Genomic DNA, 26,905 nt, shown 5'->3' on the forward strand with positions numbered 1-26,905 from the left:
TAATATGTAAATATAATTAATACGGATGTCACCGGCCAAGGAAAACATCATCATCATCATCAGGATGATATTCTGCTACACATGTAAGCACCAACCAGCAGTCGAACAGAATGGTGGGATAAGCTACAAAAGCTTTCTCAAAACAAGAGGAAGTTTAGATTGCTGTTGGGGAGAGGTACGGGTTGTTTATTTTTAGTTTAAGTAATATGTAATACATTCATATACAGACGTCGCAACACAACTGGTGTTGTGGTGACGCAATGTCGAAGGCGTGTATTTTTTATTTACTTATAACCGTCCATGGTTCCACCCGCGTGTGAGGGGAGGAACAGCTGTTAGGTACCCTATCTCCCGTCTTAAGCCCAACAAGCGTCCGCAAGGAGACTTTGAGCAATCTCAATCAGATCTTTAAAAGACTTTCCGTGGCGCATCACCAACAGTCCAGGACATGACTACCATCGCCCCTTTTAAACCTTGGATTAAGTCGACCTTAAAAGAGGTTTTAATTTTGATGTGAAATGTTGGACATTGCAAATCGTGTGTTGTATTTTCATTTATAACATACCTCAGGTGTGTTTACATATATGAATTGTAATTTTATTTGTTTATGCAGCAATATTCCTCCTTTACCTACTAGGTGTCTCGTGAAAAAAAGTCTATTTTTTACGAGACACCTTTTAGTGCTTTTTAGAAATAAGACCGCATTTTAATACGTCCATTTATTGTCTAAAGATTGCATACCTTGAAAAACCGATTTTCTTTTATTTGATATACAATATACGTACTCTTCTTATTATTATTCTGTAACGCTACGATCATAAATATATTTCCAATACAAGACATACCGTAAACAAATTCACGTCCGAGCAACACGTCGCCACAGTCAATGAGCTGCTGCAGTAAAGTTAGACGATTCTGGTATCCGAAGTCGGAAGTGAGCATCCCCAACATTGTTACATTGTTTATATTTCACTAAATTTGTTCACTAAAACTTCGTTAATAACAAACAAATTCACTGCTAAAAAATTAAATACTCATAAGGATTTGTTTATCTAATACGGTTTAGTTTTTGGCGCGAAGCAAGAACAGATGCGCTCACGCCAGTCAAATGCCGACTGCGTCTTCCGAAAGCTATTAAAAACGGACAGGTGGAGACAAGACCCCTACTTCCCTTCAATTTTGTTCAAACGTCGCTCAACTAGTTGCCCGATTTAAACCCCGATTGTCTTTTTAGTATGATTTCTTGTTAGATCTAATTCAATATTAAACTTTTTCTACGGCGACCCTTCTAAAGAATGGCGCGGTACTACCGTTATATCTCTATTCTTGAGTTACACGTTTTCGAAACGGACAAAAGATGCAGACTATTAAAAAACTCGAGCGTATGTTAAAAGTGCTGTTTTTATTTTTATTTGGGAACTTATATTAAACGAAACAATTATTTCTAAAACATAAGTTTCCACTTATTCTTTAATGTCAATTACATCATTTAAGTAAACAAAAATCACGATCAAAATCAAATCATCATCATGTATAAATTATAATTGTTTTAGTTAATGTGATTTAACGTAATAATTACATCGAGTAATATATAACGCGGCATTGAAATTGATCAATGAATTTAGTGCCCTCTTTATGCCGTAGTAGACAGTTATTAAAATCGATGAGAGTAAACCATTCACAAGTGCATGTACTACACAAACATTGTATATTCCATTGTAACCTTTAATGCGTACATTTTAAGAACTCTAATCGTAGTATCTAGCTACGGCCCTCTGTATGTAGCACTCCCCCTCCCTTTCCGTCGCTATTATTACTCGCATCGAAACGTGGGGTTGAATCGCGGCTTGATTATTCGCACATCAACATGTTTGCATTTCATCGATTTTTGAGACGCCCGACACGGCACGTACGCAGGATACCCTTAAATAGACAAACGCGACATTTCAACAAAACTCATGCCAAGTTCATAGGATGCTCTGTGAAAACATAACACACTATATTTGTATATTATCTTCGAAACGCAAGAACCGACTTAACGTTCACGACATTAAATCGCGACGGTGCCTCAAATGGAGCCCGACTACAAGATGACGTGAAAGTGACGCAGAAAGCAGTATCTTAATGTGACGTTAAGTGTGAATACATTATTTAGCCCGTGACGTACAGTCGCGTAGAGTCGGACGTCGGAGCGGAACAGCGCGCGCGAGTGTACTGACCGCACGCGCCTTTCGGACGCACGTCCTCGATGCACTATTAGCTATGCATCGTTAGAATAGTGGGGATAAGTTGGGCAATATTTAATTAGAGAGGGTAGTCTAGAATTTATAAGTTAGGGGACTTTAAAAAGTGAAGCGTGGGCAGTCACGACTCGAACAGATCAACAAGTTTAACAACAAGAGTGGCTGTCACTTACCAACATCCTTTGATAATTTTCAAAGTGTTTTTTTTTGTTTACTTCGAGGAAAATATAGCAATGCTTATTGTTGATTTATTAAAAATTGTCACTGAAACTTTATTGTTTCAAAAGACTTACAGAAAATTACGTAGGCCAATTATTACAAACGTTTATAAAATTAGCATTTCACACTAAACATATGCACAATTATGACGTAATTCTAACACGACGCAATCGAAACGTCCAACGTCATTAGATGTCCGTAATCAAATCTTAAGTCAATTTACACACAGATCTGACAATTTATGCATCGTAGAGCGCACGAGCAGCGGTGCACGCGGCGTCGCGTCGCCGCCTCCCGGTTTATTTTCGTATTACAGCGCGTTTAGGCTTATGTGTTATCCGCTCTATCAAATTTAACATAGCTACCGAGTGTTGCAGCCGTCGGAGCTGAGATACTCTATTGCTTAGAATTTGTGAATCTTAAAGATAAGAATTATTGAGTTGTTTTGTGCTCAATTTGTCTGTTTGATTTGATTGTGGTGATAAAAACATTGTTAGGAAATTGCACATAAGTATATTCACAAAGCTGTAAAGGATCAGCGTGGTCGATGAAGCTCCGAGAGCTATCCTCGAGAAGAGATTTAAAGTACTTATTCCAGAAATGAAACATGGACAATCTGTTACTTTTTTTACTACCGAAACATCTCGACTAGTCATTAGACTAGCCCGCCATAGTTCTTCGGTAGATATTATCGCATATATTAAGGATTCCTGTGTAAAAACTTCAATTATAAACATCACACGCGAACAAAGTTATGGGCGAGATACAGACCGTAATATATTCGTAATACAAGGTGAAATGCGGCGGTTAAATCGTACAGACCTCAAAGCACCTGTTGAACACCTGCTTCGGCCATTTGCGGACTCTTCGTGGCCCCATATGTTACCGCCACGTGCTCTTGTAAGACAGCTACTTATAAGAGAATACAATACGCTCGGGTATTTAATATGCAAACGAGAAGGATATGTATTTTGTTAATTATCTTTATCTTTTTAATAATAAATCGTGGTAAGGCTTTGTGTTGTTGAATGTATACTTTCTAGTCGTAAAAAAGATCGATAGGGTTTTCTCGAAAAATATCTCAACCAGAGATAAGTTATATTTAATAAACCTCAAGGCTAAAGATAATATAGCTATTTGATTTGAAATCTCTATACGAAGATCCCTTGACAAAATAATAAAAATATATCATTTTATATGTATTTATAATCAACAATAATCATTCACGTCCGTATTCTATGCGTTCACGCATCGTTCATTCGATTGACTTGGTTCTTATATGAAGGTTCTAGGCATAGTACCATCAACGTATAATTGTTGTCGTAAAAATCCGGAGAGTTTGTAATGCAGCCGGTAATTAACGTCAAAACACAAATTTTGAATTTAAAAAGTTATATACTCTGCGTCTTGGTGAAAGCCCGTACAAGCTAACAGCAATATTTAGTATCGTTAGATTCCTGTTTAAACAGTGTGTGACTCGGTACGGGCACAAATGACATAAAATCTTAGTTCCCAAGGTTAGTGGCGTATTGACGCTGTAAGGGATGTTTAATATTTCTTACAAGTGAATAAATAAATAAGTAGTGACCACTTACTGTCAGATGGCCCATCGGTCAGGCGGACTACGAATTTTAAATAAGACTTCTATACTGCGACATACTTGTTATTACCAAATGTATCTGTCATTAGAATTATTTATACACGGTCAATTACTATACTAATATTTAAATTTTATTTTCGTATTTCTCTATTTTCTATAATAATAAAATCGAATGGCAAACACGGCCGGCCATTACGTAGCCGTTAATGTAATTATGTAATTAATCTACGTGCGTAACAGCCACGTTAAAACCACACTGACCGTAAAACTGAAAATATATGAAAACAAACGAGAACAAAAACCACCGATACGGATCGCTGTTAAATCGTTAGTTTCTAAATTCGGATCACATCAACAAAACATCACTAAGCTATATTTGTGAGAATAGATTCCATCACACGACTGAATGCCGTTTTTTTGTTTCAATTTACGAAAGATGACGAACACTCACGGACAAATGTGCAACCTGATAGCGAGTGATTCTTTGTGTGGCTGCAATGTAAGTCAATCATTTAACAGTATTTATACTAACTAACTTAATCACCCCTCATCGAAGCGAAACACAGTGCACAAGACGCACAAAGGTTTGTATAATATCGATAATAACTTTGTTATGTAATCAATATTCATAAATAACATCATTCGTTAAAAACTTTTTGCGTCCCTTATTAAATAAATTGTATATATGACGTATAACTACTGAAGCAGTTACTAGCATAGTGGTAGGGCTTTATACAAGCCCGTTCGAGTAGGTACCACCCACTCATCAGCTATTCTACCGCGAAACAGCAATACTCAGTATTTTCGTATGTCGGTTTGAAGGATAAGTGCGACAGTGTAACTACAGATACAGGGCACTTAACATCTTAGCTCCCAAGGATGGTGGCATGCGCCAATGCTGGCGATGTAAAGAATGGTTAATGTCTCTTACCTCTTACCAAGGCGTTGTGACCTCTTACCAAGAGGTACCTGTCGGCCTGACTATACAATAACACAACAATTTGACGACCTCCGTGGTCGAGTAGTGTGTACACCGGTTTTTATTGGTACGCCACTCCGAGATCCCGGGTTCGATTCCCGATTGACGATGTAAAAAATTTTATTAGTTTTCTATGTTATCTTGGGTCTGGGTGTATGGGGTATCGTCTTTACTTCTAATTTTCCATAACACAAATGCTTTAGCTACTTACATTGGGATCAGAGTAATGTATGTGATGATGTCCAATATTTATTTATTTATTTTAATAACAGAAAAACCGCAAATTAGCTATACCTAACAATATGTACTACGTACTATTTTACGATGTTTAGACTGTAGTAAGTCATAGCCAATAAATAGTATTCATTGTGACCTTTTCACTTCATCGAGAAATAAATAAAAAAGTAAAAACATTTATAAATAACACTTTACTATCACTTAACAGGCGACATTACCGGCGTTATCGCTAACTCTTCCATGTCAGAGGGTCTCTTACACATGAATACGCCGAAATCGCTACTATGAAATTAATATAACCCTACAAAATTAAATGGCCGCCTTCACCCATAGCTGGCAATTAATTCGCATGTGTATCTCACAGGGAAACGTCCGCCGGACGAATATACCGAGCTTAAATGTGTTCACAGAGGATATTTATAGAAATGGCACGATGTACAAATTCCATAAAACACCACTTATTTTTTAACCTATAAAACTTCTTAATTCTATTTTAAACTAATTCTCAGAAACGTTTTTATGTTTTATTCTTACTGTGTGTGAAAAAAGTGCACAGTAATATGATCCAAGCGGTTTTATATACGTGGTAACTAAAAGTCAACCTATCTTAATAAATTATCTCTTTCTATCGCAAAAATATATTCTACGAAACGGATTGGTAGATTCTGAGAGTAACAACCAATACACCCCCTCAGCTTCATAATAATATAATCATTAGCTTTAACATTGACACTATCGACGATATATATGCAACATAGTATGTTTTTAGCCGCTATATTATATACGATGAGTCTGATACTCAATCTTTTATACATATAAATTGTTTATTTAAAAGTGAAATCTTTGAATTTGTTTATTTACGAAGATTTCACGATTAATGTCCTTTTGTATGATACAGCTAGGCGGCCGGGCTAATGGGTACCGCTACCCACAGATATGCGTTCGGTCAGAAATATTAACCATTCCTTAATTTGCCACTGCGTCACATACTGGGTCATTCACCCTTCAAACCGGAACACAATAATACTAAGTATTGATATTTGGCGATAGAATATAATCAATCGTTCTTAACAGAAATTACATTGATATTTTGATAGATTCTGATACAATATGTACCGCATGTGACATATACGGTCCCAAATGCTTTAAGCTAGTTCGCATTCAACTATCAGTTCATTGAATAAATCATGCTATTTTAACATCAATTCTAATTCAATACAGTCTATTTATGCTTGCACGATTAAAGCCGACGGCTGCAATATCAATTCCCTATATTCAACATCGGTTTCTGAAGTTGATCGGTTAATATTTAACTTTATATTACATGTATAATATAACCAAGTGAAGATGTCAGGTAAATAATAATAAATTCAATGGGTTGCATTGTGAAATGAATTTGATTGTATGAATATACAACACAATACGATTCGAGTTTGTGTAGGTAAGGAGATTAGTGTGATGGAAAAAAAGATTTGGCTCCTTTGAATACAAATTGATTTTGTGTTGTGTATATTTCGAAATGAAACAAAATATATTAATTGAAACGAATTTTACTGTATGTTTTATTACACCTTAAAAATATAATACGTTTTACGTTAATCTTTAATAAAATAAAAGAAAAATCTTTTATCGATAGTTCATTATCGCATTTAAATGATCAATTACGTACCGTCAGGTAAAATTAGATAAGTCACGAATATAAATTTAGTTAAGAATCGATTAAACGTAAACGATGACATACAAGTTTGTGAACAAAGCCCGTGTAACATTGTATGAGGTTCTCGTGTTTCAGAGAAAGATATATACTTATACGTACTTCCAAGTATTAATCAGCTTTTGTTTAAGGTCACGATTAGTGAGAAATACTTTGAACAAAAAAGCAATTAACAATCGTAAACTCTGTATCGATACATCGATGTACATCTACAAACGCAAAACAAATATTTAACGATTGTACATTAAACGAGGTGTAAAAACACGGATGATTTCCTTGTAATTGATTTTAAACATCGTCTTCTCGTTTTTCGTTCGTAAACGTTCACGATACCGATGGCCGCAGATTACTTCACGAAAATTTCACTCTTAATTGATTTAATTACAATACGACATACTCCGAGACACGCGATACGAAAAACATTCCGAAACGGGCGGTCCATCTGATTACAAACGAACCGAATGAAAAATTATCGTCCATCAAACATTTTTCCACTCAATCTTTAATAGGCTCGTTAAAGTTCTCTCGGAGGTTAAATAAAATCAACCGCTAAAAACTAAAACTTAAGCTGAAAAATGTACGTTAAAAACTTCCACTTAGAGCATTCTTAAGGGGAAAAAATGGTTTCAAACGGAACGACTGTAACCGGAAAAGTAGGCCGTCATCTTACGAAAATCTCGGTTCAATATTAACAAGAAAGAAAACTCGAAAGATTCGATAAAGTTCAATTTTCGTCGTGTAAATAATGCGTTTATTATCCTCTCTAGTAGTGTCCACTTACGTTGGGGTAAAATAGACTTTCTTGATGTGGTATAAGATTTAAAATGCTTTAGAATCGGGTAGAAGTTGGAACGTTTCTAATTCGATGTTAGGTAGGGGGGGCTATGGCGTCCTTGTGGGGAGAACCGTCTTTCATATTGGAGCTTAGAGAGGTTAAACAAAGCGAGGCGCTTAGATATGGAATTGCTACGGGAATTTACATTCGACCGCATAGTGTATATCATACAATAATCACATGACGTTTTATTTTGTAACCACTATGCATACACAACTGCATTCAGTCTGGTAGCTATTTTTTTATAGTCTTATTAAAAACGATTTTATTTTATGATTTGAGATCTTACAATTTTACTTTTTATAATACTTTTCGTGACCTAAATATTCTTTCTTATTAACATTTTAATTAAGAAACTTACGACTTATTAATTATATACATTATTAAAACAAAAAAATATTTATAAATATTTAAAATAATAATGTTCATAACTGAAACGAAACGAATATGCCTTGTAATAAAAAGTCAGAATGAGAGTACTGTTATTAAATGTGAAATTAAAAAATAGTACAATCTTTTTTCGATAAAGAATTCTATTGGCACCATATTAACCATTGAACGGGAGTGCGATTACTCGACACGGACGTTATAAGAATATAATGTAAAAATAACTTACATCATAACAGCCTAATTGTATGTTAATTACTTTAAAAAAGTACTTTTCTTTTAATTGACTTATTACTGTCGAAATATATGAACACATGTAGCTTATAATCTTCTAATTATTAACCAAGATTCCTTATCAGGATAGAAGTAATGATTTTTCTCTGTTCTACATATATAATAGATTAAAAAGTTATCAAATATGCGTGGGAAAGATGTAATTGTAACGAAAATAAAAACATCAAAGCCTCGCTAGTCGCCACGTAGAATGCATGACCGAATGTGGGTCGACATTAAGATGCGCACGTCGTACACAGGACCGTTCCCACCGAATCCCACCATTACACGACACTCGTTACATCACCTCATCCCCATTCTCCCTCGACGAACACTCGTACACGTCATTCGGAGTGACGTTATGAAAAAATAGTTAACAATGGTTAATCTCCGTTGTTTCCGGAATCAGTCAGGAAGACATACGATTTAGGCCGCGTTCCAATAGGATTAAGTACGATTTAATTTTACAATATAACATTTAACACCACGTCACATTATATGTAATATAACAAAAAATATATTTCTGATTTATTTCATACATATTACATAAAGATTGACGGTAACGGGCTCGGTGCAGTTCTGCGGAACCATGACAAGATTATAGATCTATTCATAACTTTACAACACTATTCTTTCGATTAGAATCATAGAAGAGAGAAAAAAAAGCAATATATAATGAAAACATTGAACTTATATAAAAGTTTTCAAACCATTTAATTAAAATACTTCTAAAAATCTCAGTAAATAAGTCGTTTATAATCCGAACACTTTGTTTTCGTCAAGATTTGCGAAAGTGCGCAGCGGAGCGGCCGCTTGTACCTTGAACCCTTCATAATTTAATTGATGTTGATTTAACTCGCCGTAAACGTTGACCTGAATTTTGAGGGGAACTGAAAAGCTTGTCACTAACATTTTTAGTAATTAAAAAAACATTATTTTTGGCCCATGGAGCCCGCTTAGAGTCAAGCCTAAACGCGTCTTAAAATTACGAATATTTATTGTTTATATACTATATTAAATAAAATATATATATATATATACACATAGAATTATTAAATTACTCTTCGTCCATATATAATTTATTAAGTAGTAATAATTAGTTAATATTTGAGTAAGTTTCTAATGAAAACAAAAAGATTCAAGCGTTTCAAAGTTACCCTAAAGTACTGGTATTTAGTAATTAAGCAATAAACTACACCGAGCGATTCTCTACCCAAATAAGGTTGTGAGGTATTTTCTTATGGGTATATTTTTATTTAATAGTGTTGGGCTGAATTAAAGAATATATTAATTAATTTTTTTTTGTCACACTAGCGACCCGCCCAACATCGCATTTCATAAATAAAGAAAAGAGATTTGTGAACTTTGAACTTTTATTATTTTTTTTTGTTGATTAAGTATGTCATAGATGAGAAATATGAATAGTATTAAAATTGGCAACCACACCACAGTCTCGCAGTAAACGATTTTTTTCGGTTGCACGTAATTTGGAATCAGTGATATCTCCTAAAGTATTAATTCCAATGATATATGTAGTATAAAAGACAATTTTAATATGTTATATTAAAAGACCAAGCCTAACTTCGGTCTATTGAACCGGTGTTTATAGAATCACAAAAAAAAATCGGGATTTTAGTTAAGGGTTAACCATACACAACTACATACATAACAGATATAATGTAATGTATTAAAACACATACAAAAACATCATGAATATCACGAATATCATAAGCGAGTTATTGTATATCATTTTGAGCTTAGCTTTAGGTTGTTAAAATAATGAGACTCGATTGTTTTTACGCGCGCAGTCTATTCGAATCATTGTAGCGAGTCGAGCAATCACGTCACTATTACGAGTATACGTTCTCGTACGTCGTAGTGGGTGGGGGGACGCCCCCAACCCGAGCTACGCCACGGTGAGAGCGGGTCAATAGATGGCGCCGCACGATTAAATTGGCATATTGAGGAAAGCGTCGTATTTACATCGCCTCTATTGAAATCTGTTCTGGATTACGTTGCCTATAAAATATTCTATTTTTATTTTATTTACACGCATAAAGGGAAGCCTAATGTTTTACTTTTGAGTAACTTAAATCATACCTACTTATGATCGTATTGTACGGATTGTACGTGGTCACAATATCTAGATTACTGTAAAGTAAATAAGAAAATTATTCGAGTTTTTATATAAGAAAAACAAAAGATAACTGAATACCGGCTAGTAAACAATTGAACAGTTACATAGTTATGTCTGTATCCGCAGTATTGAATAGGATGAACATATTGATAGATATATAAAAGATGTTTTGCCTATGTCACCACCGTGGGCTATGTAACGTTGGCGTTTAATGGATTGTGAGATCGTACCTTTCCTTCTTAGAACGACGAATTCGTAACTTACACATACAATAATACTTCAAGGAAAATAGGATCGAAAACATGTGTTATAGTAAATAGAATCGCAAGACGAATAACGTATATAAGAGACACAACAGCTAAACAAAATTGTATCCCGAATCTTTAGGAAAAGTAATAAACCTTAGATTCACATATTGCATGCGACTTCTTAATAGCTCTGCCGTAATATGCATTACAAGCTGCTCTTACTAATATTATAAATGCGAAAATTTGCACGGATGGACGTTTGTTACGCAATCACGCCGGAACGCCCGAATCTGTTTGCACAGAGATATAGTCTAGAATAACACAGTGGTTTTTATACCGGGAAAATGTACCTAGCACCTGCATCCTCCCTTCCCTCCGCACACACACTGGTGAAGGCGCGGGCGGGAACTAGTCGTGAATATATATTTATTTATAATATAGCACTCTGTTACTTTAAACTACTTAAGTCACTATAATTTTACTTTCCATGTTTATTGTTCACAACTACGTCGACATTCAAATAGCAATTTTTCGACCAATCGAAAACGTATATCATAGCCAATGATATCGTGGATAACGTGGTTGGATAAGGCGACGTATGGAATTATAAAATTAAATTACTGCTGTTAGGAGAACAATCGATCTTAATGAAATAGTATCGAGTACGACATCGTCTAGCGAGGCCACAACTCGGCTATAGTTCGCAGTGCGAGGAGTAAATCTCAGTTAGGCAAGCCACTTTCTTAACTTCTCAATTCTAAACCAGTCCCTCCTCTTGAATGTGAAGTATTTGCAATTGCGATATATTATTTATCGGATAAAAGCTTCGTGAACGAAACCCGAACAATGGGCAGACGTGCGAATCGCTCCGATTTAAATATAAAACGTATTTATCATAATGCAAATATTAATATAATTATTTGATACCAAACTGTTATTATTTACGACACGATAATGGAAATTATTTCATCACACGAATATCGGGCGCTTCAATAAACAGTGTGACACGCAAACATAATATGTATATGTAATTACTTATTTTCTTATTGTAAACAGTGAAGCTTGAAGCTTGTTTATATGCCACTGCTGGGCTCAGGTATTAACTCCTGTTGGGAGAATTTTGGATCATATTTCACCACGAATCTAATATGATTTGGTGGATATAACTCCACGTGGTAGATTTTCACATATTGATTTCCTCGCGATGTTTTTCTTTACCACAGAGGACGACATAACATAACATAACGATGAAACTCTTTAAATTCAGTGGTGCTAGCACGAATTTGAACCCGCACTCGACGTTTAAGATTCACTTTTCCTTCTCGCGTTTATTAATAACAGTGATAAACTATTTCCATCATTGCGAATATGTAATATCGTATTGTTTTAACGGCAAGCGTTACGTCATTTTTAATTGACGTACAAACACTATAATTATTCATAAAATCAAGGGCGTTTGTTACCGAAAAAAAAAAAAACAATCAATTGACAAAAACTGAATTAATAGTGAAACATCGACTAACAGCACACTCAATTAAAACAGTTGTAAGTAAATTACGCGACAGAAGAGCCAACGGTGAATAAACTACGCTCATTAATTAAAACTTAACGAAGATGAGCCAGCCCCGTCGGCCACTGAGGCGAGTTCGTTAATAAATATAACTTCCATACCGAAGGCTTTGGAGGAAATTAACAAAACTAAACGGACGGCATCTCGTCAGGGACGGAATTAAAAGATTCAATTGAGAAAATCTTGCGGCTCACAAACGGGATATCTCATAATATCGATGAGTTCCACCGAGCTGATTGAAATCATTGATTTTTATCGAAATAAAATATACCCAGGAAACAAAAAAAAATATTTAACCTAAAGTACTTTATGGAATGAACATCAAATTAATTATTGATATTTATAGCAGAATTATATTTCTTGATAGTAAAAAAAAATCTACCACAGATTCCGAATACTCAGCGGCACTTTATCTTTACTTACTGGCTTTTTGCAAGTCAGTCTGAGTCAGTCTCAGGTACCACCAACTCATCACATATTCTACCGCAAAACAGTAATTATAAGTATTGTTGTTTTTCAGTTCGAAGGGTGTGACGTAACATAGTTCTCAAGAGTTCTTATCGTGCCAATGGAGGGTGATGACCACTTACCATAAGTCGACCTATTTATTCACGTAAAAACAGTAAAATAAATATATCGAAGGAATTAATTAAAAATACACCACGCAATAGCGGTCGAAAAAACTTCAACCTGACCTTTCAGAAACGAGTAAAGTATTACAGTAATAAGAAAATATTTACTTTTAAAGAATTATTGGTATAAAAACCCAATGAAATAAACGACAACGACAATCAGTAAATACCTGACAAGGATATAAAGTTGTCATAGCGATTAATAACCGTGAAACAGACGGCTTTGTAAATCCCACTGACCGCAGGTGGGGCGAAACTTATTCAGCGGTCACATCTTCGCTTCGGTCACGATTTAATAGAGATTAGAAAAATAAAACATATTAAAGAGAGATCGCTCAGTAGCGTACATTTTTTTATTGATAAATAGAAGAACGCTAGATAGAAGACATCGTGACTTATATATAATAAGTAATTCATAAGCTGTAATGAAAAACTACTATTGTGTGATATTTAAAGTTTTCCTCGTGTAGGTTCTAAATTGTTTACGAGAGGGCAGGCGATGCGTCTTCCATAGCCCGCGATAAATCTATCTGAAAAATGGACTGATAAGTCACGCCGAAACTGTTAAAGGGAATTGCGTAAATACCGGTAAAACTATTATCGTTGAATAGAAAAAAGATTCTATAAATAAAATAGTTATACACGAAAATACGTATTTAGTAGAGACAAACCGAAAACTCAAATGATTCGCAATTCAAATTAGCGCAGCGCTAAATACACTAAATTCTTAAGAATAGGAGTATATCTCTTTGAATATAATATTTACGAACATTAAGATTTCGTGAACGTGAAAATTTAGATATTTGATCAATTAATGTTGTTCCACGTGTTCTTTTGTTTATAAGTCAGATGAAAACCGCGTATGCAAATTATTACAACATCAATATTAATAAGCCACATGATATAATATTCAATGTTGCGTTAGGCAGATGGTTCGAAACACGTACAGAGAATATCAATGTAGCATATATGAATACAATGAAGTAGTTACAGACATCATAAAGTTAATAGCAAGATCTGTTTAGTTCATTAAAATAAATACCAATTTAAATAACATCGCCAAGGTAACCAATCAACACATGTGAATCTTCTACTAATTTAAAATTTAAACCAATAAGATGTTCTTACAAAAATATTGCGTATAAAAGAAAATATGCCCCAGTTATGATAAGCGCAGTGATAAAATATTTACGAGGCGCATATTTATAAGAACACGCGAAACGAACGATATCTTTGAAGCTGTAGAGGCATCTGAGACATATTACGGACGCCGTATTTAGAATAGAATGGATTTGTTAAAATGGATATACCGATGTACATTTCAAATATCAATCAGATTCGAATGTTATTTGTGTTAAATTAAAAGCTAAATATTATAACAATCCACCAAATCGCATCGGTGGAATATGCTCCAAATCTTCTCCTCAAAAGGAGAGGAGGCCTTAGCCCAGCATTGGGAAATTTACAGGCTGTTAATGTATGTTGTAATGTTATTCAGACTATACTAGCTATCCGTCCCGTCTCGGCTTAAGTTGTTTAGAAAAAGGATCTACATAAAATGGTTTAATTGAACGAAGTCGTCCTTAATTCTTTGTGTAAAGATAAAAATTGTTTCTTTTTTTTCAGTCTGGTCTTTAGCTGGCAAACGCAGAACATATCACCAAAAGTTCATTACAATCGAAGATGTCATTTTCATGAGTTTAATAACGCATAGAGGCAATACATACAAAATTAATATTTACGTATTAAGAAGATTCATTGAAATTGATACAATCATCATTATTATTACAGAGGTAAAAACCGTTCAAATGAATATTTGACTCCATATAATATTAGTGTTATACGTTCAATCTCTATATATCTTCGAAAACTTTGATTTCTATTTACTTACGTTTCACAGTCTACTAATCTAGCAAATTCATTATCCTCGACTTTCACAACAGGTTTACATTTTCTGCCGTACTCACATTAACGACACACATACATGGAATAATTACCGTAGCAGTGGAAACTAAGACAAAGGAATATTTTATTAGTAATTGTTTTAGTATTGATTTCAATTGCAAACATTATAGAAAAGAAATGTAAACCCAATTTGAATTCTATTCTTTTGATTTTATACAATTCCTCGGGAAGAAATTGGTTCAACGTCAGTCCTATTGTTATCGTCGTTCAAAGTACAAAAAAATACGCAATTTTAAATCCCAAATCGGATAAACGGAAAAAGGGTTCACTCGTTAACATCTCGATTGCAGTTAACGAACAAAGGTATCTATCAATTTAAACTTTAGGTTTTTGCTGACAACACGGTCACGTTACGACGATTAACTCTTAACGCATTCGGAATAGAGGTGAGAGTTGAATATGATTTTAAGTTTTGAGCTTAAAAAAGAATAGCGAGTTTTCGGCTAAAGTGGATCTAATTCGAACAACGGGCCCCCGGCGTCATGTCACACACATACGAAGCCCCATGTTATTCGAACCTATTCCGAGTGCCGCTATCTATCGTAGCTGAAATAAAACCAATAGAATATTAAATCGAATCAGTTTTGCCAACTTGGAAAAACGAAAAATTGCACGTTAGCATTCATTCGTCTAGCTCTTTTGATAGTCGTATGGCTTTTGACAGTTGTATGGCTAAATATGGATGCATTGGATTTGTTTGAACGAGCTGTGTATATCCTACTAAAAAAATTTTAACGACAGCGCAAACGTCCAATATTAAAATGACTCGTATCATAGCGATCAGAATCAATTCGCCGTTTATAAAATATGTTTTTATTTTTATAAGTTTCGATGGAAACGAAACAGCGCGCCGAAGGTATTAATCGTGCCAAACAAAAATTACAAATTCATGAATGATCGCGTGCGTGGGCAGTTGTTAACATTCAATCTCGGCCCACAATTCCACGAGATGAGATACGCAAATAATCCGTGCAATGATGGCACTCCGATCTCATATGCATATTCAAAGATTCCTTAAAAAATCTCAATGAAAGACTAATAACCGTGGATTTGAAAATCGATTCGTCTAAAAATAATATATTGATAGAACAATCACTCAGGCGGCTAGTTAGTACGAGTTTCATCCGACCGTGTAAAAATTCCAATAGAATCTAACCATACGTAACTAGGCTTCGTCGTCTAGATGTAAGCGAAATTCGCTTTTATCACGAGCGGAAACGAATTGCGTTCGCGTGCGAAAGCGAAGTAGATTGTAGATAAAGCCGGTGCACACCGCTGTGGACTCGAGTCCGTTCATATTCATTATTATTCAGTTAGCGAAGCAAATATTTTTGCGGCCACGTTTATTTTATGAGTTTATCGCGCGCCGCGACACGACGTCAGAGTGCGCAGTCCGTTTTGTTTTGTTTTGTTTTATTTTATTTATTCGCGTCGCCGACAGGTGGCGCTGGCGATCTGTGCCCGCGATACGTGTAAACTGCCTTTAATAATTCATTCTAACTTTTATTTCCTCGCCCAGTCGAACGGAACGTTACATAAAATGTGTAAATATTTTCGACAAGCTTTTTTTGCTGACATTGCAATGATTAAACGCAAAGTGGATTCGTTAAATAACTTTTATTCGCTAGCGAGTGCGTACTTTTTTTATAAAAAGCTTAAGTAGCACTTTCGTTCTTTTAGCGGTTCGAAAAGTTGGAACGCTTTGTAGAGCAGCGAACGAGACTGTCCTTTGCAGTTTACTACTATGTCTTATATTCAAGTAATAATATATTTTAACTATTATATCTTCAAATACATTATAATTGTGAAAGTTACATGTAATAATAGAAAACAGATAAATAAAATCCGTCGGGACATAAAAAAGTAAAATTGCTAACAACTCTCTATTTCTTGAGTACACGGCGAATGTTCATTCAAAGTTGACTCTTCGGTTTTTTCGCCGCTCGGCGGTAGTCGAGGTAGCCAATTAGGCCGACGGATAAATAGGCGTTTTAGGTTTTTATTGCGATGCCTTTGGACGCCGACATTTCAAACATTTCGCGACGATTGCCGGACCACATCGAGTTTATAGAATCGTGCACCCTTAAAAACCGATTCAATTCGGTTTTATAAAATCAACTTTTTTAAATCAGCTCGTAAATTTGATTTAGTTTGTTATTATTAGTAGTTATATATTACGTTTTACTACTCATTATGCGCTAATGTTATTTATTATAATAATATGTTTTCACAAGACACAATAAATCAAAGCATATTAATATATAAAACATATATATGTTTTCATCCCATCCCATCAGTTCTTATAATAACATTAAATTATAATTTTTCAACAATGTATATACGTTAAAATTATTCTTTATAAATATGACGAAATTTAACGCATATTAATGGACTATAATGCATTAAAATATAATAAATTACGTTTTAAAAATATATAAATAGTCAGGTACGCAATTATTAACTTGTACGAGTCTAGATATAATTAACTTGTCAAACTTCAAGCACTTGGGTAATAGTTAATATACATAATATGTAAAATAAGTTATTTTTTACATACAAGTCAACTACCGAACACTCCCGTATGTTTGTATGTATTGCACGATCATTCAAAAGGAACTGTTAGATACATAATAATTAGCCTACATAAAATTATACATCGAACCGTAACATGCACACCGTCGTTGTTTTAATCGTTTAATGTTTTTTTTTTTAAACGTTTTAATTTATTCATGTTCATATATTGAATTCCAGTTAAATGTAAAACGTGAGTTCAGGCTACTGGGTACATAAATTCTGTACATATAATAGTTTTATCTGTCTTTATATGACTATGTAGAAATTAAAAAATCTATACTATTACTTTAAATGCGAAAGTAACTCTGTCTGTCTGTTGCTCTTTCACGGCGAAACCACTGAATCGAATTTGATGAAAATGAATATGAAGCAAGCTTGAACTATAAAGAAGGACTAAGGACGTAGGCTTTAGGCTAAGCCTTTACACCTGACGACCAATCCCTAAATCGCAAGCAAGGTCACGGGCGACAACTAGTAAGATATATTTTGTTAAGGATTTTTATATTCTTTTCTGTAACAATAAAAGTCATAATCTATCGAACAACTATACATGGACTGCACATTCGAAGATAATGCTGTAATTTACCTTAAAAAGATCAGACTTTTCACACTTGAATGTATATAATGAATATGAATGTATGTTTTATGCGTGTTGTATGTGTGTTGTAGTTTGTGAAAGTGTCCTAATATAATTTCTCATAAGTGATTGGAAAAAAGGATCAGGATTCATGTTATGAACATTAAAAAAAAAATGACTTACCGGGTTTTGTAGGCGTTGTTTTGTGCTCACTGTTGGTAAGCTGGGTATTTTCTTGCACCTGTGGGAATATTATTTATATAAATTTAAAACGAATACAGTACAATCATTAGTGTACCATTAATGGAGCTTTGAAAATGTGTACAGAATTACGTATCGGTACTTCAAAAATCGTTTTAAATATATCTATCTATTTTGTCTCTTTTAATAATTTATAAGTGAATTAATTCATAATCGTAATTAAATCAAAATAAAATCCCTCTTGTTAGAACTTTTTGTCTTTAAATTCAACACAAAACTTAGAGACTAAAGTTGTGAAAGCCCCTTTCTTGCCCGGAGCTTAAAGTCACTATTCTCTTCCCCTAAATCCGAGCCTACTGATAAGTCATCATTACACATCGCACACTTGCTCTCATCTCATTGGTTCGGGATCGGCGCAGTGTATTCTATAATACCGCGAGAAACGGGATTCCACAGACTTTCAAGGGCTAGCCGTATGACTTGTTCTAATTTCCATTTTAAGGAAAGCATTGCTGGTGTATCGGTTTTTCACCACTTTATGCGTTTTTGAAGTTTTTTTCCCGTCAATTTGCAACCAAACTTAGGAACTGAGATGTTATTACCCTTGTATGTGTGGTTACACTGGCCCACAATAATATTAAGTATTGCTATTTTTCGGTAGAATATGTAATGAGTGTGGGTCAGTGGTACCTACTCAGATGAACTACCACAAATCCCTACCACCAAGTAAATTATTATTTATATATTTTGACAAGTTAAATCGTTTTCGCCATCAAAAATATTTGATGGATAGTAGGATAATGGTGAACTAGTCGGCAAAGCTAAGGAGTTCTACATCACTAATAATAAAACTAAACTCCCAAAACACATAATGTTTCCCCAGCCGGCTCTTACGACTAAGAGCTACGCTCAACAGGTGGCTTGTTGAGCGTGGTTCTATTCGACACCCGTTTTACGTCGTTAATACATATCCAAAGCGTAGAAACCACATAACAAATGTATGTGTTAACTAGCTGAACCTGCGGCTGCACCCACGCGAAATTTATAAAACACAAACGTCCAGCTCCCGTTTCATCCCCTTAGTGGTGGAGTTTCATAAAATTCTTAGCGGATGTCTACACTCCATAAGGAACTTACCTGCCAAATTTCAAGTTTGTAGGTGTTTTAGTTTCTTAGATTTCGTGATTAATCAGTGAGTGGTATTTCGCTTTTATATATTATATAGAGATTCCCTTAATGCTGTGTGGGTACAGACGTATATGACCACGATGTCAAGAGGTACTCGTAAGTAAGGCGGTGGGTACCTTGTTGGTGTAAGGGTTGAAGATGAACTTGTTCTCCAGCTCCTTCCTCGGCGTCGCAGCGATTACTGACAGGGGCGTTGGTAGCGACTTCATTTCCTGTTATATGATACATTAATTTAAAATTTGATTTGTTATACGAATCTAAAAGGCGAGCGATACACTGATAACATCTGACCACGTCTACTGTGACCATGGCTATTGTAATATATCATAATACGGATAAATTTTTTAACAAATTATCTTGTTATAGCTTTAAATATATTAGATTTTTTGTTAATTTTATTGAAATACAAGATTTTACTTGCTCAGTACAAAAACAACATTAAAAAAAGTCAGATCATTGTTTTAGATATCCATTAGAATAAAATATTTAACAATGAATCCTCCGTCTGTTCCTCAGCCTGTTTAAACTTCAACAACAGTACTACGATAATTATATTCTAATCGAAACTCGACTGTATATATGTTGGTACTTAACACGAGTAGGTTCGACGGCGCATTTTAATCGTCATTTAACAATATTCAATTAGAACATATTCTAACGCGATAGATAACCGCATATACAACATAAATTCATTATATTATGGTTACAATATAAATCATCGGTTTTATCAACTCTAATTAGGTCCTCATCAAATAATTATGACCTCATCAATTAATTCTTTTTCGAATGAACTTTAAATTAATACAGTCATTAGATATATCAAATGCGTTTATAAATACACTAGTGATCCGCCTCGTCTACGCACGGGTTAAATTTATTAATAAAGAAAATATTTTAATATAAATATTATTTATACCGTATAGCACAACAGAAATTATGTAGCTACCAGTGAAATTTCAGAAATGGATCGTTAGTTCCAGATAATACTCCCCTACATATAGACAAACAAATTTTACCTTTTTATTATATTATAGTAATGTAAGTAACTTATTTAATTATAGTAATTATTTCTAAAGCCATTTTTGAAATAATAATTATTATATATTATTTCCTTACCTTTAATATACTTTCTATATGAGGTTGGCTGCCGTCGGCATTGTTCTGTTGAATAAATATTACATTAATAAACAATTAGTGTTTCATGTACCTTATATATAATAACAACAATGTTCTTTTCTTATCGCGTTAAAGATAAGATTATCTCTGCTTGAAACTAGCGATATGTGGTCTCTCTATTCGAAATTTCCATTTTATAATCTGCAATACAATAAAAATAAATGGTCCGGGTCCAATCGACGATACACGAAATATTAACCTTGCTATACATATTTTTATATATAGGTATTTATATACCAATTCTCGCTCGCCACTTCACACGTTAAGGACGGAAATTAGGCTTACCTGCATCCTGAGCTTGTATGTAAAATTTCATGATCATCGTTTGAGTAGTTGCGTGACAACACATCCAAAAAAAAAATCATAACGCTTTTATAAATCAACGATGTATAGAAAGTATAATTATTGTTAATGTCATTATAATTAAAAAACACAGCTTTTGAAGTATAATTAATATTATAAGCGTCAAAAGCGCGACAGTATACGGGCCGCCTAGCGATGTAAAAAGTCGCAGGATCGTTCCTTACCCCTTGGGCTATTGTCGTCCCCACTCTTAACACAACCTTATTAAGCTTAAAAGGAGGGATAAATAGGAACATTAGTAATTACTTAATTCATTTTAGGGTATCGCTACTATTTCAACATCTTATTGACGCGATCTTATTAATAGATGTTTTATTTGTCAGTCACGTAAGTACATTACACCAGCAAAATAGATCACATTAATTAGTAACTTTATATAGCTCGCGTTGACACGTGTGTGAAGGTTTTACAGATAGACAAGAGCGATATCAGATAATTATTACCATAACAAATTCAAATTGAATCTAATAAGAGTTGTTTCGACCGTATGAGATTTGTCGTTTTCTGTAAAAATCGTACACGAGTTAATTTTAGTTGATCAACTGCTAAATCGAAATTTTTGAAATTGATTTGAATCGATTCGTACGTTACAAAATTTCAATTAAACTACAGTTATTTATTTAAAAATAAAGATGTGTACAAACAAGTACGCAAAAAAAAGTGGTATAAAAATGATTTTTATGGAAACACGTGATTACATCTTAGCGAACCGAACTATTAAGTTAGTGACCCGTTTACTTGAATATTCCAAAGGATTTTCAACTTTAACGTCATAAAATTAAGAATTGTATTTTGTTGTCGAAAATTGTATTCATCAATCTTTATTTTTACGGCACTAAAGGTCTTGTTGACACAGTTTTGTAAATTATATTTTGTGAACGACATCGACTTCAGTGTTTTTATTTTATAATTCAGAGAACAAAAGGTATTGTATTTTGCAGTTTAGATGAACGTGGAGAAATTATTAACATGCATATATTTAAGAAAAAAAAACATGTGTTTTAAATATAAAGAATTAAACTTAAGAGCTCGTGAATTAAAAGTATAAAGCGATACCATCAGAACTCTGCGTATCACACCTCGCAAGTGTCGAGAACCAAATTAAGGAAAGTCAGTATCAGGCAGTTGGGCCGGCCGAATGTTTGCAATTTCTTTATTCTTGAATTAGTAACAATCTACTGTAGCCCCCAAGTCGAAATGTATCGGAAAAGTGGTAACGAACGATGGTGATAAGTTATTATAAGTTAGTCAATATCGAATAAATTAATAACTGGAATCCGCTAAATTACGTGTGTGCTGAAGTTCATCAAACACAGACTAATCTCAGATAATTATGTATACGACTAATTAATCACCACGCAAATACAACCGTGTTCGGATCTGCTTAATAAAACACCGAGTGACATCACACTAATAATAATTATGAAATTCAATCAAATATGAATCTCGCGGAACTGGTTGTACTAGGTTGTATAGATAACGCATGACATTTATATACATATGTATATTTGTTTAATGATGGATGTGAATTTTAATACGTAAACTGAGAAATGGAACGCGGTGATGAACTGTTCCTTATTGACCGATATTGTTGCTCATGTGAGCGAGACAGAGAACAGGTGACAAAGGAGTGTAGTTTATTAAACTTAGCGTATTTCTTCTTCAGAGGAGGAGAGTGTTACATCATTGTCACAGTTACCTATATTGTTATATTTTATCGTTCATAAATCGCTAATGACGTTTTGAGTTGAAACTAACCCGTTTGACGGAAACTTCCTAACTTAGTCTAGTACCTAGAATTACTTTTCGAGGCATTGTAACCCGCTGTGACCTAGAAAGTAAACTCGCCGCGATTGTACGGTGTTTTATAAACAATATTAGTTTTGAGCTTAATCGGCACGTAGCCGCCATACTTTGTACGTAATAATTATTTTAAAGAAAATAGTTTTACTATAAACATGCATTAGCATAAATATATTAGTTTACTAAATAAATAAAGTCAGTGATTGTTGCATAGATATATTTTCTATGCGCTGCTTATTTTAATATATGAAATAAAATTACAATTGTCTGAAAAAAATCTAATTTTTTAGTAACAGACTTATCAAAATTAGAAGAGAAGAGAAGATGCTATGCTATGCTGGATACAAAAATACATTTGTAACACGAGCTGGTCCTCACGGAGATCACGAGCGAGGATCGATCACGTGATCTGGTCATTACGCTTAGCAATTACAAAAGTATATGTATACCTGCTACTATATACTTGTCGTCTCGCGAACTAAATCTGTACAGCTACATTGCTTGATAACATTTTAATCACATCACTTTCAGAGAAAATCGTCGTATGTACAAGTGACGTCGTATGATTATTTATGTTACTTATTACATAGTGTATTTTTTTTATGTAAATCTTTTTAAAACGAATGTTATATAGCTTTACATTATTCGTCGCCACGAAAACACGAGAGTTTAAAAAATTAATACAACAGATACTACTACGAATGAAAGGATCAATCAGTTTCATGCTCTCTTGTAAAATAGACTCGGTCCTATGAAGCTTTTGCATTCAACAGTAGCGATACAATATGAAAGCGAGTCTGTTCATTCGTCTTTCACGCCTCAACGCTTCAATCGATTGTCTTAGAATAGAGACACATTACGCGTGCAATTTATACACGTAAATGGATATTTTTTATCGCGATACAGAGGACAGGAGAGTAATCGAGAAAATGTGGTCAGGGATAGTTCAACATTATACTCACTTGTGATTGAATGCCGTTGGGTATTCGTAAGGGAGGCGGTCGATGCGCAGCCGCACCCGTGGAATTAAGCCCCTCGCTCTGTTTATAAAAAATAAAAACAGTTAGTCAAATCGGAGATAGTATAATTTAGTCATAATTGGTTTTATCTGATTCGTCTAGTATATAACGATAACAAGTATGTTTTTGAAAAAAACATATGAAATTAATATTTTTAACTTTTGAATTTGGTTTTCTATTACGGTTTATTCCTATTATTACGTGTACATAATATCTGAATAAAAATATTGTTATTATTGAAATATAAAAATAATTTACGTCCACTTGACCAGTTACGATAACTGTAAAGGCCGCGAGGTCGAATCCGAGTGAGCACCAGTGAGTTTTCAAGTAATGTACGGGGGTAAAGGAGAACGTCGTGAGGAAACCTGACTGTGTACCCTGTACCTGATATTCTATCATGAGCGTATCCTCAAATCGACATTGTAGTAGCTTTGTATAAAAATTTCCAAGTATTAAGATTAAAGGACATTTCCCAGAAGCGTAATATTTACAGGCTTTTAATTACTAACCTAAATTGTTTCTTTGAAAAACTTGAAACATTATAACAAAAAAAACCCGTTCATCAATGTTTAATGATTTAATTAAAACGTCAAAGTGGTATCGGGGAGCGTTAAATCTGAAGCACGTGTTTACAGTAGAACAAAGTATCGGAACGACGGCCCGAGGCACGAGCTTTGGAAACTTCCAACTAAAACTTACGAAACTCCCGAGCCAGTGGCTCAGTTAAGCATAACTTAACCGCTGCTACGATTTTATAAAATATGCTTAAAGATTCTGTGGAGATTTTAAAAAATTACTTTCAAAATATATTTAAAATCTACGCAAAGGTAATGAACGTTTTATTATTGATTCCATAAACGCTTATGTCCGTTTACAAACCCAGACGGGGTTCGTGTTGTCTTGGTTTCTGTAAGTGTCGTGTGAATGCTCATAATTTTATTAAAGGACTTACTATTTATCGAAATGGCAATAGATGTAACTAACATTTTATTTTGAAGACTTATTTTGGCGTTAGATAACCCGTTTATTAAGTCTAAGGCTAGCCTATACTTATGTTCCTAGCTTCATGTATAATTTAAATTGAACGCGAGAGAAACCGTGAGGTATAGCTAGTGTTATCATAAAAATGGGATGTGCAGAGTCAGTTTAGAAGAGATTTCTTTTATAATGGAAGCGAATAAATCTTTGTAATAGCTGAGAATAATTTTATCAGAGTAGCAGATCAAATCGAAGCTTTGCATAACAATAGCTACTTTCGGAATCGTTCGGATTTCATTTAATTTATTCAAATGCTTTTTAACAAGACATTTCACAAAAATTACGTTAATATTGAAACGATATGATCCAGTGTGTATAACATAAGTATTCTAAACAATTATTGCGGGTTCAAAGCCAAGCGTTTAATTTCTGTGTATTATTGATTTCTGGCTCGGCGGTGACGAAAAACATCGTGAAGATTGTGTCAAATTAAATTGAACCTTCGAAGTTCGAATATTTCAACCCTCCTCAAAAGGGGAAGAGGCATTAATCCGGTAGCAGGAATTTTACAGAATGTACTTTTAACACAAATATAAACTTTGGTAAGAAATATTTATACAGTTATTATTAAACTGAAAATATAACAATTATATGTTAGTACAGGAGACGCAAATAATTAAATAAATAATAAGCAACATTCCAAAAATACTAAATTTTAATTGTATTTTTTAAATATCAATACCAAGCAATATGTACGTTACGTTAATATGACGATGAAGATAAACAAAATTGTCGAGAAACTTGTGAAATTTTACTTCCAAGTCCATAATCTATTTTTAAATGTTACTCAGAAATAAATATAACTCATTATATTTGCTTTTCGTAATATTATATTGTTAATTAAATTTCATTGTTAAACTGAATATATTTTTAACATTCAAATCTAAAAATAATTAGATGTTATGATCAATACAATTAACGGTAAATTATACAGTATTTCTCGTGTATTTAGTTATTCCATGAAAACGTTTATTATTTTAATACAAATTGAAATAAAACACTTTAATCTGAAACGCCTTACCTTATTATAAACATAGGGACGATGGTGTACTCGACCGTTTTGAAGTGCGTTGGCGGGCTTTTTGAATTCATTCTCGCGTCGAGACGGGTGACCTGCGAAAAAAAAAAACTATAAATATACAATTGTTAAAATAAAGCAAATGCCCGTACAAATATCTCAGAGCTGGGCTAAAACTTCATGTTTTTATGAATGGGTCTTATTCCAGCACGCCACTCCAATGTGTTAATTATTCACATAACTTAAGCAAGTTTGAAAGCGCAGTCTTCGGTTGATATTCACTTGTTCTAACCTCGGCTCAATAGTTAGAAAAATGTTGATTAAAATCATAACAAAGCTTATGAATATTTAAATAGTAATAAATAGTAGTTAGGATTATTATCTATTTATGATGTAGTACACGTCGTGAAGTTTATATTATTTATTTAAGTATATACTATCAATATAATAAGCCTTCACACCTAAAACTATCAAATGTTTTTTTTGCAGAAAAGGTCGAGGCATTTACATTGTTTCATTTAGCGGTTGTGTTCTTTTAGCTCTAATGTTCTTACATATAAATATTAAAATAGTTTTGTCCGTATGAAGTTATAAATAAGTTTATTAATCATTAAATGGGCATATTTCAAATAAACGACATAAAATAAATGCTTAACTGACAAATTGTTCAGAATTAATCAAAATCAAAATTGATATTTTATTCGTGTTTCATGCACATTTGAATCGTCATTTTAAAGGATCACATCACGTTACCACCGGTTCGGAATTACTGCATGATGCGTGCATATACGGGTAGAAAACCACATCCACAAAAATAGGTTAGATATTTTTACATCGATGTTAAAATTCCTCGGCTTATGATAAAAGAAAAAAAATAATAAAAAACCAACATCAATCGTCAGATAT

General features: G+C 33.8%; 1 protein-coding gene across 5 annotated transcripts in view; it reads right to left on the minus strand.

The window, feature by feature from the left end:
* LOC113391485 (AF4/FMR2 family member lilli) overlaps positions 1–26,905 on the minus strand; it is a 217,213-nt gene that overhangs the window by 18,230 nt on the left and 172,078 nt on the right. For all 5 annotated transcript variants that reach the window (XM_026627457.2, XM_026627455.2, XM_026627460.2 and 2 more), the window contains 5 exons: positions 26,003–26,094; positions 23,884–23,961; positions 20,696–20,740; positions 19,696–19,791; positions 18,374–18,431 (listed from right to left, as the gene is read on the minus strand). In XM_026627457.2, the coding sequence (XP_026483242.1) occupies positions 18,374–18,431; positions 19,696–19,791; positions 20,696–20,740; positions 23,884–23,961; positions 26,003–26,094 (369 nt within the window). The remainder of the gene's footprint in view (positions 1–18,373; positions 18,432–19,695; positions 19,792–20,695; positions 20,741–23,883; positions 23,962–26,002; positions 26,095–26,905) is intronic.

The sequence above is a fragment of the Vanessa tameamea genome, chromosome 22, assembly GCF_037043105.1.
Source record: "Vanessa tameamea isolate UH-Manoa-2023 chromosome 22, ilVanTame1 primary haplotype, whole genome shotgun sequence".
NCBI classification, from domain to species: domain Eukaryota; kingdom Metazoa; phylum Arthropoda; class Insecta; order Lepidoptera; family Nymphalidae; genus Vanessa; species Vanessa tameamea.